Source organism: Mixophyes fleayi, chromosome 3 (genome assembly GCF_038048845.1).
Source record: "Mixophyes fleayi isolate aMixFle1 chromosome 3, aMixFle1.hap1, whole genome shotgun sequence".
Classification (NCBI taxonomy): Eukaryota; Metazoa; Chordata; class Amphibia; order Anura; family Limnodynastidae; genus Mixophyes; species Mixophyes fleayi.
The window spans coordinates 242,202,536-242,218,335 of record NC_134404.1 but is presented as its reverse complement, the minus strand read 5'-3'; the positions used below and the strand labels follow the sequence as shown (position 1 = coordinate 242,218,335).

Here is a 15,800-nt window from a genome sequence, read left to right as displayed (position 1 = left end):
ACTTGCCACACGAGAAGTCAGTTACGACACTGCCAGCTTGAGTCAGGTGATTCCCCTGATCAGGCTGTTGCAGAAGCAGCTGGAGAAAGTGAGGGAGGAGCTGGTAAGCCATTGCGATTACACCAAGCATGTAGCTCTTGTGGATGTAGCCCTTTGTACGCTTTGCCAGGATCCGAGGGTGGTCACTCTTTTAAAGTCAGAGGAATACATTCTGGCCACCGTGCTCGATCCTCGGTTTAAAGCGTATGTTGTGTCTCTGTTTCCGGCGGACACAAGTCTACAGCGGTGCAAAGACCTGCTGCTCAGGAGATTGTCCTCTGAAGAGGACCGTGACATGCCAACAGCTCCACCCTCATTTTCTTCCACATCTATGGCTGCGAGGAAAAAGCTCAGTTTTCCTAAAAGAGGCGCTGGCGGGGATGCTGATAACATCTGGTCCGGACTGAAGGACCTGCCAACCATTGCAGACATGTCTACTCTCGCTGCATTGGATGCTGTCACAATTGAAAAAATGGTGGAGGATTACTTTGCTGACACCATCCAAGTAGACATGTCCGACAGTCCATATTGTTACTGGCAGGGAAAAAAGGCAGTTTGGAAGCCCCTGTACAAACTGGCTCTTTTTACCTGAGTTGTCCCCCCTCCAGTGTGTACTCAGAAAGAGTTTTTAGTGCAGCGGGGAACCTGGTCAGTGAGCGGCGAAGGAGGTTGCTTCCTCAGAACGTTGAAAAAATTATGTTTATAAAAATGAATAATCAATTCCTCAATGAAGTACAGCACTGCCCTCCAGATAGTACAGAGGGACCTGTGGTTGTGGAGTCCAGCGGGGACGAATTAATAATGTGTGATGAGGAGGAAGTACACACTGTAGGGGGAGAGGAATCAGAGGTTGAGGATGAGGACGACATCTTGCCTCAGTAGAGCCTGTTTAGTCTGTACAGGGAGAGATGAATAGCTTTTTTGGTGTGGGGGCCCAAACAAACCAATCATTTCAGCCAAAGTTGTTTGGTAGGCCCTGTTGCTGAAATGATTGGTTTGTTAAAGTGTGCATGTCCTATTTCAACAACATAAGGGTGGATGGGAGGGCCCAAGGACAATTCCATCTTGGAACTTTTTTTTTTGCATTATGACCATTCAACAGTCGTTTGCCATGTTCAAAAAGTAAAACCAAATTTCAACAAATTCAAGAAATTAAACCAAAAGTAAAATGCCGTGTCATAATTTAAAACAAGAGGTATTGACGTGCTCTAGAACTACTGTATTGTTGTTTATATTTTATAAACACTACACTTGAAAGCTTGAGTCTTTCAATGAAAAAGTAACTCTCCAGTGCACGAATATTTGCAACAGGGACAATTTTAGGGTTAAGAAAGTCAACAAATAACACTTCGACGCTGTCTGTCTTTATAAACACTACACTTGGAAGTTGGAGGAGGTATTGTGGCCCCGGCACCAAATTTACTACCGGGGCCACTCCACTGTGCAGTCCATATTTAGGTGTATCAGATATTAAACAACGGTGACAGTTGATGCCCAATTTTTTAATTATATTGTTGGCGCTGTAAAAAATTGTGTTCCGGGCACACCACACTACGCAGTCCATACCCTTTTTTGGTGGAATTCTGACCCGTGGAGGGTTTTTTAATTATATTGTGGCCTCGGTACCAAATTGTGTACCGGGGCCACCACACTACGCAGTCAAGATAGATAGATGCGTATCATAGATAAAGTACATTCAGTGGTGTGGGGCAAATTGAAAAATATTCAAAATGCACTGACATTATCAAAAACAAGAGGTTTTCACACGCTGAAACTCCAACATGTATATGATGGAGAGGATGGAGGAGCAGCCGTATGTGCAGTGTAATGCAGACTTGTTGAAGGTTTTTTATATATTTTATTGTGGTGCCCAGTGCCCACTACTCTACGCAGTCCAGATACTATTTTTGGGTGTAATTCTGACCTGTTGAAGGTTTTCTATATATTATATTGTGGTGGCCAGTGGCCAGTCCTCTATGCAGTCCAGATACTATTTTTGGGTGTAATGCAGACCTGTTGAAGGTTTTCTATATATTATATTGTGGTGGCCAGTGGCCAGTCCTCTACGCAGTCCAGATACTATTTTTGGGTGTAATTCAGACCTGTTGAAGGTTTTCTATATATTTTTTATTGTGGTACCCAGTGCCCACTACTCTACGCAGTCCAGATACTATTTTTGGGTGTAATTCTGACCTGTTGAAGGTTTTCTATATATTATATTGTGGTGGCCAGTGGCCAGTCCTCTATGCAGTCCAGATACTATTTTTGGGTGTAATGCAGACCTGTTGAAGGTTTTCTATATATTATATTGTGGTGGCCAGTGGCCAGTCCTCTACGCAGTCCAGATACTATTTTTGGGTGTAATTCAGACCTGTTGAAGGTTTTCTATATATTTTTTATTGTGGTACCCAGTGCCCACTACTCTACGCAGTCCAGATACTATTTTTGGGTGTAATTCTGACCTGTTGAAGGTTTTCTATATATTATATTGTGGTGGCCAGTGGCCAGTCCTCTATGCAGTCCAGATACTATTTTTGGCTGTAATGCAGACCTGTTGAAGGTTTTCTATATATTTTTTATTGTGGTGCCCAGTGCCCACTACTCTACGCAGTCCAGATACTATTTTTGGGTGTAATTCTGACCTGTTGAAGGTTTTCTATATATTATATTGTGGTGGCCAGTGGCCGGTCCTCTATGCAGTCCAGATACTATTTTTGGGTGTAATGCAGACCTGTTGAAGGTTTTATATATATTATATTGTGGTGGCCAGTGGCCAGTCCTCTACGCAGTCCAGATACTATTTTTGGGTGTAATTCAGACCTGTTGAAGGTTTTCTATATATTTTTTATTGTGGTGCCCAGTGCCCACTACTCTACGCAGTCCAGATACTATTTTTGGGTGTAATTCTGACCTGTTGAAGGTTTTCTATATATTATATTGTGGTGGCCAGTGGCAAGTCCTCTACGCAGTCCAGATACTATTTTTGGGTGTAATTCAGACCTGTTGAAGGTTTTCTATAAATTTTTTATTGTGGTGCCCAGTGCCCACTACTCTACGCAGTCCAGATACTATTTTTGGGTGTAATTCTGACCTGTTGAAGGTTTTCTATATATTATATTGTGGTGGCCAGTGGCCAGTCCTCTACGCAGTCCAGATACTATTTTTGGGTGTAATTCAGACCTGTTGAAGGTTTTCTATAAATTTTTTATTGTGGTGCCCAGTGCCCACTACTCTACGCAGTCCAGATACTATTTTTGGGTGTAATTCTGACCTGTTGAAGGTTTTCTATATATTATATTGTGGTGGCCAGTGGCCAGTCCTCTATGCAGTCCAGATACTATTTTTGGGTGTAATGCAGACCTGTTGAAGGTTTTCTATATATTTTTTATTGTGGTGCCCAGTGCCCACTACTCTACGCAGTCCAGATACTATTTTTGGGTGTAATTCTGACCTGTTGAAGGTTTTCTATATATTATATTGTGGTGGCCAGTGGCCAGTCCTCTATGCAGTCCAGATACTATTTTTGGGTGTAATGCAGACCTGTTGAAGGTTTTCTATATATTTTTTATTGTGGTGCCCAGTGCCCACTACTCTACGCAGTCCAGATACTATTTTTGGGTGTAATTCTGACCTGTTGAAGGTTTTCTATATATTATATTGTGGTGGCCAGTGGCCAGTCCTCTATGCAGTCCAGATACTATTTTTGGGTGTAATGCAGACCTGTTGAAGGTTTTCTATATATTTTTTATTGTGGTGCCCAGTGCCCACTACTCTACGCAGTCCAGATACTATTTTTGGGTGTAATTCTGACCTGTTGAAGGTTTTCTATATATTATATTGTGGTGGCCAGTGGCCAGTCCTCTACGCAGTCCAGATACTATTTTTGGGTGTAATTCAGACCTGTTGAAGGTTTTCTATATATTTTTTATTGTGGTGCCCAGTGCCCACTACTCTACGCAGTCCAGATACTATTTTTGGGTGTAATTCAGACCTGTTGAAGGTTTTCTATATATTATATTGTGGTGGCCAGTGGCCAGTCCTCTACGCAGTCCAGATACTATTTTTGGGTGTAATTCAGACCTGTTGAAGGTTTTCTATATATTATATTGTGGTGGCCAGTGGCCAGTCCTCTACGCAGTCCAGATACTATTTTTGGGTGTAATTCAGACCAGTTGATGGGTTTTTAATTGTATTGTGGGGAACACTCCTCTACGCAGTCCAGAAAGATACCTCGTTGCAACGTTTTGTACTAAAAAAAAAAAATTATTGTGAGGTGTTAGGTGTTCAGAATAGCCTTTAAATTAGTGGAAATTATTGTTATTGAATGTTATTGAGGTTAATAATAGCGTAGGAGTGAAAATAAGCCCAAAAACTTGATTTTTACACTTTTTAGTTTTTTTTCAAAAAAAATCCGAATCCAAAACCTTAAATCCGAACCAAAATGTTTCGGCAGGTGTTTTGCAAAACAAATCCGAACCCAAAAACATCGAGAAAATCCGGATCCAAAACACAAAACACGAGACCTCAAAAGTCGCCGGTGCACATCCCTAGTAGTATACAGAGCAGATCACCACAATACATGCAATGCAAAAACCCAACTTAGCGTCAAAAGTACCCCGCCTTTAATAAACGCTGTGACTTCTGTAATCAATGAAACCAGTTTGCAAAATGCTGCAGATCCAAACACAAAATGGTGTTTGGCATGCCACGTGAAACACTGCAGAAAAGCCAGTTACATTGCGTCAATAACGTTGAGACCGAGTCCGTACCAGAACCTACCAATGCGATATATTGTGAGAGTGTAGATCTGGTTCCGAAAAAAAGGAGAAATCTTTACTAGTCCTTGTGTGAAATACAATGTAAACAAACTGAAAAAAAAGTTTACACTGGTGCCAAGTGCAACGTCATATCATGTCAAAGGCTTTCCAGCATACAACACACCCACTGACAGTAACTGACCAGACAGATTTAGTAAGCCTTGTGGCGTATGGTCAAATCATTAAAACTATGGGCACACTAGTGTTCCCATGTACCGCATTACAGTTGCACATCCTTGATTGTGACATCAGACCACTACTCGGACAGCCTGATAGCATTAACTAAAAATGAGGCCTTAAGCTGAATGCAGATAAAAGCATCTGTTTGTCACGAAGCAGGCACTTACCTTACATGGTTAAGTCTGGTGAGATGCTGCTGCCTATGGATGTAGGGGGGGTGGAGCTTTGTTTATATATATTTGTGCTTCTGTGGAGGTGTCCCCGGAGGAGACCCCCGCCAGCGCTATGCCCCTGGAGGGGCCGAAGATGTTGCTATGCCCGGTGCCCGTGAAGAGGGCGAAGATGTCCGCCAGCGCTGTGCCCCTGGAGGGGCTGAAGAGGTCCCTGATGGTGCCCAGCAGGAAGAAAGAAGAGGAGAAGTACTCACCCGTCCAGCGATCTAGCGGTGAGTATCTTTCCTGCAGGTCCCATCCACGGAGGAAGGATGAGCCAATCAGGGCTCATCTTTCCCCGCTGGCCAATCAGCGGCCGGATACGCGAGCCAATCGCGGCTCGCGCCCGGCCATTCAAAAGATTGGCGCCAACGCGAGCCAATCAGCACTCGCGCCGGCTAATGACGTCACGCCGGCGACTATATAAGTCGCCGGGTGGCGCCATTTTGACAGAAGAGAGTCGGTGGCGGAGGGAGAAGGACGTCGTGGGACGTCCGGAGCGGAAGAAGGCCAGGAGCGGAGATCGTCGGCAGGGAGCCCTTGTAAGGGCTGAGAGCGCCCCCGCCCCAGCAGCAACAGCAGACCCAGCGCCGAAGAGGAGAAGAGGCGCCGCCGGCTGGAGGGTCTGGAAGACCCGGAGAAGGAAGAAGACGGCGTGGCAAGTTGAGTATCCTGCGCAGAGCAGGTAAGTATATTCAACGTTAAATTCGGGCACTAGGCCCCGATAAAAATAGTGGGCCAGTAGGCCGTATTGTTTGATAAAGGGGATAAGCCCCTGTTAGTTAGACAGGGGGTGTGAGAGCCCCAGGTACAAGGGCACAAGACCCTTAGGCAGTTAGTGGCCTAGTGGCCATAGGAAGACCACAGGGCCTGTGTAGGGGCTGGTAGCCCGTAAGCTATAAAGGGCACAAGGCCCTAGCAGGTAGCCAGGGAGGCCACAGGCCTCGGTAGGCAGGGGCTAGGACCCCTAGGTAGCAGGGCACAAGGCCCTAGTTAGTGGGCTCAGAGCCCTGAGGTAGAGAGGGGGCTGAGGCCCATTAAGCAGAGCACAAGGCTCTGTGTGCAACTGGGCAAGAGGCCCATGGTGTGAAGGGCAGAAGGCCCTGGAGGTGGTGTGATAGAGGCGTGGAAGCCTCGTGAGTGTAGGCGCGGTCTTGTGTGAGGTGAGCGCACGTAGTTAGGTACAGTAGAGCGGAGGCTCCTGTGGTGCGGTAGCAACCTGCTGGTTGGCTAGCAGCGGTGTGCTCTGGTAAGTAGCTTACAAAGTACTGTATATTGTATTCTGTCTGTGCGGCGGGTATTGTTGAATTACGGTATTTTGGGTGTGTTACGTCAATTGTGTCCAGGGGCAAGACGTCATGCCCCCATTAAAGGTAGGCTCTTGTTCCTGTGTTTTCCTGTGCTAACCCGTGCTGTGGGGGACAAGTGTAGTTACCAGCGTACACATAGTCAGGGAAGAACACACGTTAGTTTTCCCGTCCCTTAGGTCCCCGGGGTCACACTGGTTCCCAGAGGGGGTGGCTGAGTGAGTTGGTGGCAGTGCAGCACACCTTGAGGCAGTTCCAGGGGCGGCCGTGGTTCTGATTGAGGGTCCTCAAGGCCGGTTCCGTGCAGGTGGACCTGTGGTTCCGGACGTGAGGACACGTGTGAGATACCCAAGTACAGGCAGTCGGGCGGTTCAGTTCGATCGGCTGTTCCGTGCGGCAGTCGGCCCGCGGGTTAGTGTGCTGTTCCACTGAGCCTTAGCCGGGCTTAAAGAACCAGTCCTTAGGGTCTGTGGGTGGCACCATAGCAAGAAGGCAGCTTCTTGGTACGACCTGGGTGAGGGGGTTAGGAACCGCCCTCCGGTTTAGTCCGTGAACACCGGCTGGTGTTCCCCGTAGTGTGTAGTGAGCAGTTCCGTTAGTGCACCACACCTAGTTAGTCATAGTGGTTTGACTTAGTTGCGTTGCCGACCATTAGAGTGTTGTTAGGGTCGGGTCGCTGTTGTAGTCAGTTTAGCATTTGTGGGTGCCATTTTAGTCTAAATGAGAGTGCAGAGGGAGGCTGTGTGTTCCTTGTCATCCGCAGGTATCGGGAAGGTGCAGGAGAACCGGATCGGAAGTGGGAGTGTCCCGGTGAGTATTACGCTCGATTCCCCCTTTCGGTTAGGCCCTCACCGGCAGGTGTGTGAGGTACTTGAGGCGGTATTAGTCCTAGGACTAGTCTTGGTCTTAAGTGCCTGTAGTCCCCCGCGTCTTGGCAAGAACAAAGTGAGGAGGCGGCAAGTGAGTTTGGACTGACGGTGTCCTCGTTCTTTGCCGTATTCTCGGACAGCCCTTACCTGGTAGGCACGGCCGTAATCTCTGTCTCTTCCGTAGAGGGACGTGGTTGGAGTTGACAAGGGTTGCGGCTGCTGATCTGCTGGGATTGGATCGCAGCTGGGATATCTGAAGCGGACTGGAGGTGACCATCGTTTTCAAGGTAAGTTCTTTTGTGTTGTGTCTGTCCCTGTTTCCCCGCAGGGGGCGTTACACTTCAATAGGCGTTCTTTCTCTAGTCTTCAAGAATTCTGTGGTGTCCGTGTGTCACTGTCAGGTTGAGTGCATAGAGTTTAAATAAGATTATTGATTTTTTTTTCTGTCAATTTTTCTCATTATCTACTTGCTTGTGTTATATTCTTTTATCCTCCCTGCTTTGTTTTTCTTTTTTCCTTTATTTTTACCTCATAATTTTCCTTTTAACTCCTTAATCTTTCTCCTTCTGTTTCTACATTCATTCATCTGCCATTTTGCCTTTTTCTTATTCATATATCTATTCTTTCTTTGCCTGCATTATGTCTCACCCCAGGTGCTCCTTTAACCCCCTGCTCGTTTTAATGATCCCATCGGTGCCACAGCCAGGAGGGACCTCTCTCATCTCCGGTAATGGCTGCCCCTGCTGTGCCCAGTGGACAAATACCTGCTCCCACTGCTGCGGCTACCCGAGAAGTCAGCCAGGAGGCGGAGGGTGGTGCTGGTCGGCGGGGACGCTCACTGGGAGCAGCGGTTGCTTCGCGGCCATCTGCCCATGCTCTGCTCATAGGAAAGGCAGACCTCAGCTGCGGGCGGCCAGGAGAGACTATCCTTCCCTCACATACTCCCCCCAGCCAGAATTCTGGGACTATGTCCCTGTCATTGTCCCCCACAATGGCAGGTCAGGCATTAGTGACTGAGACTGGTGATACAGTCAGTAGATCTCAGGAGTTGATTAGGCACTTACCATTATCTCAAGCCCCTGCTAGGAATGTCAGGCATCATCCAAACAGATTTAGTACTCATACACCTCCCAGTCCCCTTGTTAGCAGAAAAAACTTCTCTTATTTTTGGCAGCAGTATCATAGGGATCCAGTTAGATACACAGGAAGACAGCATCTGAATTCTCAATATGGCAATGAGCGCCACCTAGTGGATGGCAGCCAAAAATTTTGTGATTATTTAAACTCTCAACTACTTTATTCTCAAAGTAGTAACATGTTTGATAAATATGATGTGTCCAATGTTAACGCACCAAGCACATCGATCGCATATTATCAGCGTTGCCCTCCCCCTTCAGCTGGTTATGGAAATGGTTGGAGATTGCCTGCGTCACATCCTCCTTAAGTACATGCTTCATCATTAAATTCCTCACTCCCGATTCCCCCTGAGGCTTTCAGGGACCAGCACCAAAGTAGTTCAATCGCATTAAATAGAAATTATACTCAGAATAAGAACTGAGATCTGCATAGGACCGAAGGATAATAAAAGCTTTGCTGTATCTTTAACTGAACTATTCTCTGGAGTGTTAACAGTTAATCTTTGGGTACGCCCATCTGGTGTCATAGGGGAGGGGTTTAGGACTATAAGTTGGATGGGCGGAGTTTGCTCAGTCCTTGGCAGTTTGGAAGTTGCAGTGTGCAGACGTGGATCCTGATAAGTATCTGATTCCCCCTCTCTGTCTCCTGTTTTTTCCTGCTTGTACCCCCCTTTTTTCTCTTGCTTTTCCCACTAGCGTGTGTGTCATTCTCACCTAATTTTCTCAACCCTCTGTTCTCTTTTCTTTTACGAAATTCAACCCTCTCCCTTTTCTCCCTTCTCTACTAGCCCCTCCCTTACCCTCCCCTCTCCCGCTAACCCCCCCACCCCCCCTCCCGTTTTTGGTGGGGTTGCATTTTGGCCCAATTTCCCTTCCAATTCCCCGGGTGCATCCCCCAGCGGTAATGGCGGGTGCTGGTCCCCTTCCTTCCTCTGCTAGGCCCAGCGGTTCCCCTCCCTCACCTGCACGGAGATTCAGTGGCAGGCTGAGGGTTCCTCCTTCCCGGGCATCCGCCGAGGGTTATGGTGGCGTTAGCGGGGGTCGCAGAACCGAAAGTGACGGCCGTCACTTCCGGTCGAGGTCAGCTCACGCGGCGGTTCCTCCGGTGGCTGGCGGACTTGTTATTCCCGGGCAGAGGGCATCCAGAAGAGACAGGTGGTCCTCGGGGGGTAGTATAGCGGCGGGGGGCCCTCCACCCGCTGCTGGTAGAGTTCAGCAGTCCCGCGGGCAGCGGGTTCATGGCGGCCATGTTAGGGCGGGCGGGCATCCTGGTCCTGAGGGGGGGCGACCCCCTCCTCTCCAATTATCCCGGGTTCCAGCGGCAGATAGCTCCTCAACGGGCATAGTGGGAGCCAGTTCAGTCATCAGGGGTAGCAGGAGTAGTTTGGGCCCGGTAAGGGGGCAGAATGCAGAGGCAGATTGTGCCTCAGCAGGTTCAGCGGCACATAGGGTTTATAGCAGGGGCAACAGTGTGGTTCGGGGGGAGACATCAGTGGCCCCTGTGGGTTCTGGTGTTAGGGGCATCCCGGTGGGAAGAGGGGGGTCCTGTCACTCAGTCTCCGGGGAACATAGGGGTCAGGTGCGGGGTTCTTTGGGGTCTCAGGTCATGGGTAGGAGCCCAGGGCAACGGTCCTGGTCTGGGCATAGGAGAGGCACGCACGGCTCGGACGAGCGGCGCGAGTCACACGATGGGGGTGTTCCTGTGAGTGAGTCCCTGGGGGCTGAGAATTATAGGGAAGTGTCAGGCTGGGAGCTTGGTCAAGGGGTGAGTTCAGATCATGGCAGAGAGCATAGAGCAACGTCCCGTGGTTCCCAGTCTCAAGCTTCTGGTAGTAACATTTCTTTCTCAGCAGAGGCCGGAGGGTATGAGGAGGAGCGTTTCGTTGGAGTGGAGCAAGTCGGCCGTCACCAGGCATGGTCCGGGGACGAAGGCTGGACGCAGGGTTCTGAGACTGGTTCGGCGTTGGCAGGTGAGCGTGATTTGTCTGATGTACCTGATGTGCAATCCGTGTGGTCCGATTGTTATAGCTCTAGTACGGGTTCAGATATGTCTGGGTCCTCCTCCAAGAAGCTGATTAAGAAATTGCGCAAGCATTTTGTACCGCACGCTGGGGCTAGGCCGGCTGACGGGCGTTTAAGGCAGAGGTTCCCGTCTTACAGGTGACGAGGAGCTGCGCTGTGCTAGTACCGGGATACTGCAAGGGGTTAGAATGGTAGTCAGAGACAGAATTCGTAAAGGCCGACTCATTGACATGTTCGCTATGACCAATAAGGGGAAAAAAGTGGTAGCCCAAGCCCTCACACGGGGTGGCGCTGGGGAGACGAGTTATAGGTCATACAAAAACTGGCTTACGGGGGCCTACCTTTTTGCGGCGTGTTATTTAGAAACGCGCCCTACAGAGTGGATGGACATGTTGAAATATTTACACATGATCCACGAGATGTATGCATCATCACGCCCCGGGGTATGGCTGGCCTATGATGAAGCGTTTCGGGAGAAATATGATGGACATGCGAGCCTCATGTTGGGATTCAAGGATGTGGAGGTATGGTTACAGGTGTCCCAAGATGGCGGGGGAGAGTCTTCACAGGGTTCAGGTTGGCGGTGGCCGTCGGGGCGCGGCAGGGGTGCCGCGCCCTTTGAGGGTAGGGGCCGCTGTTTCCCTTTTAACAAGTCCGGTTGCCTGCGCGGAGCGGCGTGTAGGTTCTCACACACCTGCACCCGCTGCGGTGGAGGTCACCCAGCTAAGACTTGTGACAGGCAGAGTCGAGGAGGGGGTGGCGATGGAAGTCGAACGGCTCCCGGACCTGCGGAAAGCCGCGTCGCCAATTAACGTGGTCAATCTCGGCCGCTGGCTGGACCGCTACCCAATAAGATGGGCTGCGGAATTTTTACGGGAGGGTTTTAGGCATGGTTTTTGGTTACCTATTGAAGGGTCTGTCGAGATCGCCTCGATGGTTAACCTAAAATCTGCGAAGGTGTTCCCCGAAATCTTGGCGGAGAAGGTGCGTAAAGAGGTGGCGCTTGGGCGGATGGTTGGGCCTTTTGCGAACCCTCCTTATCGGAACCTGGTAGTGTCACCGGTAGGGGTGGTTCCTAAAAAGGCTGCGGGGAAGTTTCGCCTAATTCAGCACCTCTCTTTCTCAAAGGGTGCATCGGTTAATGATGCCATCCCGGAAAAATTTTGCAGGGTAGTGTATCAGTCTTTTGAGGAGGCGCTGGAGATGGTGAGATCTTTTGGGCCCGGGGCTTTGATGGCGAAGGTCGACATCGAGTCGGCTTTTCGGCTTCTTCCATTGCACCTGGACTCGTTCCCTTTCATGGGTTTCCATCTGAGCGATGGTTACTAAGTGGATAAATGCCTCCCTATGGGGTGCGCAGTTTCATGCTCCTTCTTCGAGTGTTTTAGCACGTTTCTACACTGGTGCGTTTGTGCCGGAACCGGTCACCAGGGCGTGGCACACTATCTGGATGACTTCCTTGTAGTGGGCCCAAGCCAGGGACCCACCTGTGGGGATGTTTTGTTTTCACTTAGGGCTCTTTTTCAGTCACTTGGTGTCCCGGTCGCGCATGATAAAACTGAGGGTCCTACTACCCGTTTAGCGTATTTAGGCATCGAGATCTATACGGTCTTGGGTCTTTGTAGGCTTCCAATAGAGAAGGTAGTGAAACTGCGGGAGCTTATAGGGGTGGTGCTTGGGTCTGAAGGGATGTCATTGAAAAGGACTCAGTCTATACTGGGACTTTTTAACTTCGCCTGTCGGGTAATTCCAATGGGTCGTGTGTTCTGTCGGAAGCTGGAAAGGGCAACGTCAGGGCATAAGGGACCTCACTGTCGAGTACTGCTATCTGCACGAAATCCGGACGGATTTGGCAGTTTGGGATCTTTTCCTGCGGGATTTTAACGGGGTTAGGTTGTGGCCTTCTCCCCCCGTGTCTAGTAAGGAGCTGGAGCTACATACTGATGCGGCAGGGGGTGTGGGCTTCGGGGCATATTTCGCAGATGACTGGTGTGCTGCGCGGTGGCCAGAAGAATGGGTGCAGGCCGGCTGGACTGCTAACCTGTTGCTGTTAGAAATCTTCCCGATCATAGTCGCCCTTGAATTGTGGGCCCCCAGATTAGTAGGGAAACAGATAGTTTTCTGGTGTGACAATTTGGGTGTTGTGCAAGTAATCAACCGGCAGAAGGCCACCTCTCAGCCGGTCATCACACTTTTGAGGAGATTAGTATGGAGGTGTTTAGTCGATGACATTAGCTTCAGGGCGCAACATGTTCCTGGGGTGGATAATGCGCTGGCAGATTCATTATCTAGGGGGGAATGGGAGAAATTTCGAGCCTTGGCACCTCAGGCATCCCTGTCTGGTTCACCTTGTCCCACTTATATCTGGCAGATTGTCAAGCCGGAGTAGAGGGTCTAGCTGAATCATCATTGGCACCCGCTACCAGGGAGAAGTATCGGTCGGCTTGGCATGACTGGTGTGCGTTCCGGGACCAGGGGCGCGAGTCAGTGGCCTCAGGGCATCAGCTAATGCTAGCGTATATTTGGGCAGGTTTCAAGTCCGGTAAGTCCAAAGCAGCAATGGCAGGGGCTTTGGCCGGGATATCCTTTTTTACCAGGCTTAGGAATGAGGTCGATTACACGAAAAGTTTCATTATAGCCAAAGCATTAAAGGGTTGGGCGAGGGAGCGCCCTGCGCTTCCGGATGGAAGACGGCCCATCGGTGAGGCTTTGTTGACGGAATTGCTGGGGGCTATTAAGGAAGTAGCACGTGATGCATTTGAGACAGCCTTATTTCGCGCAGCATTTGTCATGCTTTATTTTGGAGCGTTTAGAGTAAGTGAGGTAGTGGCCTCTTCTAAGTCTTGTCCTTTGTCAGGAATGTTGGCGCAGCATGTTATTATTTCCCCTTCCTCAGTATGTTGTAAAATTAGGAGATCAAAGTCTGACCAGTTAGGTAGAGGGCAGTGGGTTACATTGGCCCCAAAGGTGGGTTTCTTAGTTTGCCCTGTTGTTATTATGAATGAATTTGCTGTTATTCGTCCTGTGTCTGCAATTCCGTGGCTGGTGCATGGTGATGGTACCCCCCTCACCCGGTACCAGTTTACGGCAGTGTTTAAGCGTACATTGTCTAAGCTGGGCTTGGACGGATCCCAGTTCGGCACTCATTCATTCAGAATTGGTGCTGCCACGTCTGCAGCTTTGGCTGGGGCATCAGAACGGGCCATACAGGGTGTTGGCAGGTGGAAAACCAAGGTATATAAGCGTTATGTTCGTCCTGCTCTCCTTACCTAAATCTTCCTATCTTTTACCTATCTATCTCCTGCGGTGGTGGCACAGGTCTTAGACTGCTCGGGCCTTTGGAGGTCGGGCTCGAAGGGCTTTCTCCATTTTTTTCCCACTGGGTTTTATGGTTTCACCTTCGTCTGTGCCTCCGCCCAAAACCTTTTTCCTTCTTTTGTCGGTGTGGGCGTGTTCTTGGGTGTTTGTGTCTGGTGTGCTGAGCATTTGTTAGCTTTTGTGCTTTCTGTGGTTTTGTTAAGTTCAAATTTTCAACATCATAGGGGCTCTCTGAGTTCCGTTTTCTGGATGTATGAACACGTATGGTTGCTGTTGACTAATGTTTGGTTTTCTCCACCCTACAGACCATCGGACCCCGCTGCGCATCTGGGTGCTGGGACACTCTTATATTCACTGGGCTCGATTGCACAGGGCAGCTAAGGATACTTCTCTGTTTAAGGGGGCAATGGTTGTGCAGTGGATAGGTCGTAGAGGTCTTAGATGGTCTGGTTTTCGGCATCTCCTGAGTAGTTATGTTGTCGTTCAAGGGGTACCCCAGGTCCTAGTTATTCATCTGGGTGGTAATGACATAGGAGGGTGCAAGTCGGTGGATTTGATTTTGCGTATCCAGGAGGACTTGGCTTGGGTGCAAGCATCTTGGCCTTCCCTTGTCATTTGCTGGTCGGATATTGTGCCAAGGATGGCTTGGCGTGCGTTTCCTGAAGGGCGTGTTGCTGATGGAGTAAGGAGGAAAATTAATTCGGTTGTTTCACGGTTTTTACGTTCCATGGGTGGTTGGCGGATTGTACACCCGAGTATTCGTTATCAGAGCCCCTCGCTATATAGGGGGGACGGAGTTCATTTGAGCGATGAAGGCATGGTTATTTTTGTTCGGGATATTTATGTGTTTTTAGCATCAGAAGGTTTTAGTATGGTGGCGGGCCGCGGATCCTAGGGATCCGGGCGTGGCCGGAAAAGCAGTACAGTCGACGGCCAGTGGTTTGGGGCCACATTACGGTATTGGGCATGGTGAACCCGCCTCCCTTCGAGTGAATCGGCTATTAGTCTCGGTTTCAGGCACCGCCCTTGTGGGCTGCCCTGTGGTTGCTTCCAGTATAGCCCAGAGGAGGGGCGGGTTCGGTAGATTCAGGACGTGGTGCCCCGTCCAGGTAGATATGTGTGCCCGGGGTTTGATTGGTTGGTCCCCCACTTGAACCCAGGGGTTTGGTTGTTCCCCAGTTTGTAGTCCTAAGGATATGCTAGGACAGTTGGGTTTTGCCTGGCACACGTCGGACTGACTGCTTATTTCACCTCCACCATGTTTATGAATAAATCATTTATTTGTGCCCTATTTCAGGTCTCGTGTCATTAATTCAGGTTATAAGTGATAAGATGAAGGAGGTAAAGAGGTTAAGGTATCAGACATAAGACTTTTATAAGAACTGAGATCTGCATAGGACCGAAGGATAATAAAAGCTTTGCTGTATCTTTAACTGAACTATTCTCTGGAGTGTTAACAGTTAATCTTTGGGTACGCCCATCTGGTGTCATAGGGGAGGGGTTTAGGACTATAAGTTGGATGGGCGGAGTTTGCTCAGTCCTTGGCAGTTTGGAAGTTGCCCACCCACCCTCCCTGGTTACGTTTGATGAGAAAAGGACGCGACTGGATGCTCTGTTGATGGATATCAGCGTTGGCAACAGCATATATCTCAGTGAAGACGGATGGAGTTATGGCCGGAAAAGCAGTACAGTCGACGGCCAGTGGTTTGGGGCCACATTACGGTATTGGGCATGGTGAACCCGCCTCCCTTCGAGTGAATCGGCTATTAGTCTCGGTTTCAGGCACCGCCCTTGTGGGCTGCCCTGTGGTTGCTTCCAGTATAGCCCAGAGGAGGGGCGGGTTCGGTAGATTCAGGACGTGGTGCCCCGTCCAGGTAGATATGTGCGCCCGGGGTTTGAT

The 15,800-nt window shown here is 49.4% G+C and overlaps 1 protein-coding gene across 2 annotated transcripts; it reads left to right on the top strand.

Moving 5' to 3' along the window:
• Nucleotides 1-9,502: 9,502 nt before the first annotated feature.
• Nucleotides 9,503-15,191, top strand: LOC142144468 (uncharacterized). 2 transcript variants are annotated; one of them, XM_075203360.1, is made up of 3 exons: nucleotides 9,503-10,530; nucleotides 12,954-13,124; nucleotides 14,206-15,191. In XM_075203360.1, the coding sequence occupies exons 1-3, from the start codon at nucleotides 10,167-10,169 to the stop codon at nucleotides 14,793-14,795; spliced, it is 1,125 nt and encodes a 374-aa protein (XP_075059461.1). In that variant the 5' UTR covers nucleotides 9,503-10,166; the 3' UTR covers nucleotides 14,796-15,191. The 2 variants fall into 2 exon arrangements, with proteins under 2 accessions (XP_075059461.1, XP_075059462.1); XM_075203361.1 differs by lacking the exon at nucleotides 12,954-13,124.
• Nucleotides 15,192-15,800: the final 609 nt, after the last annotated feature.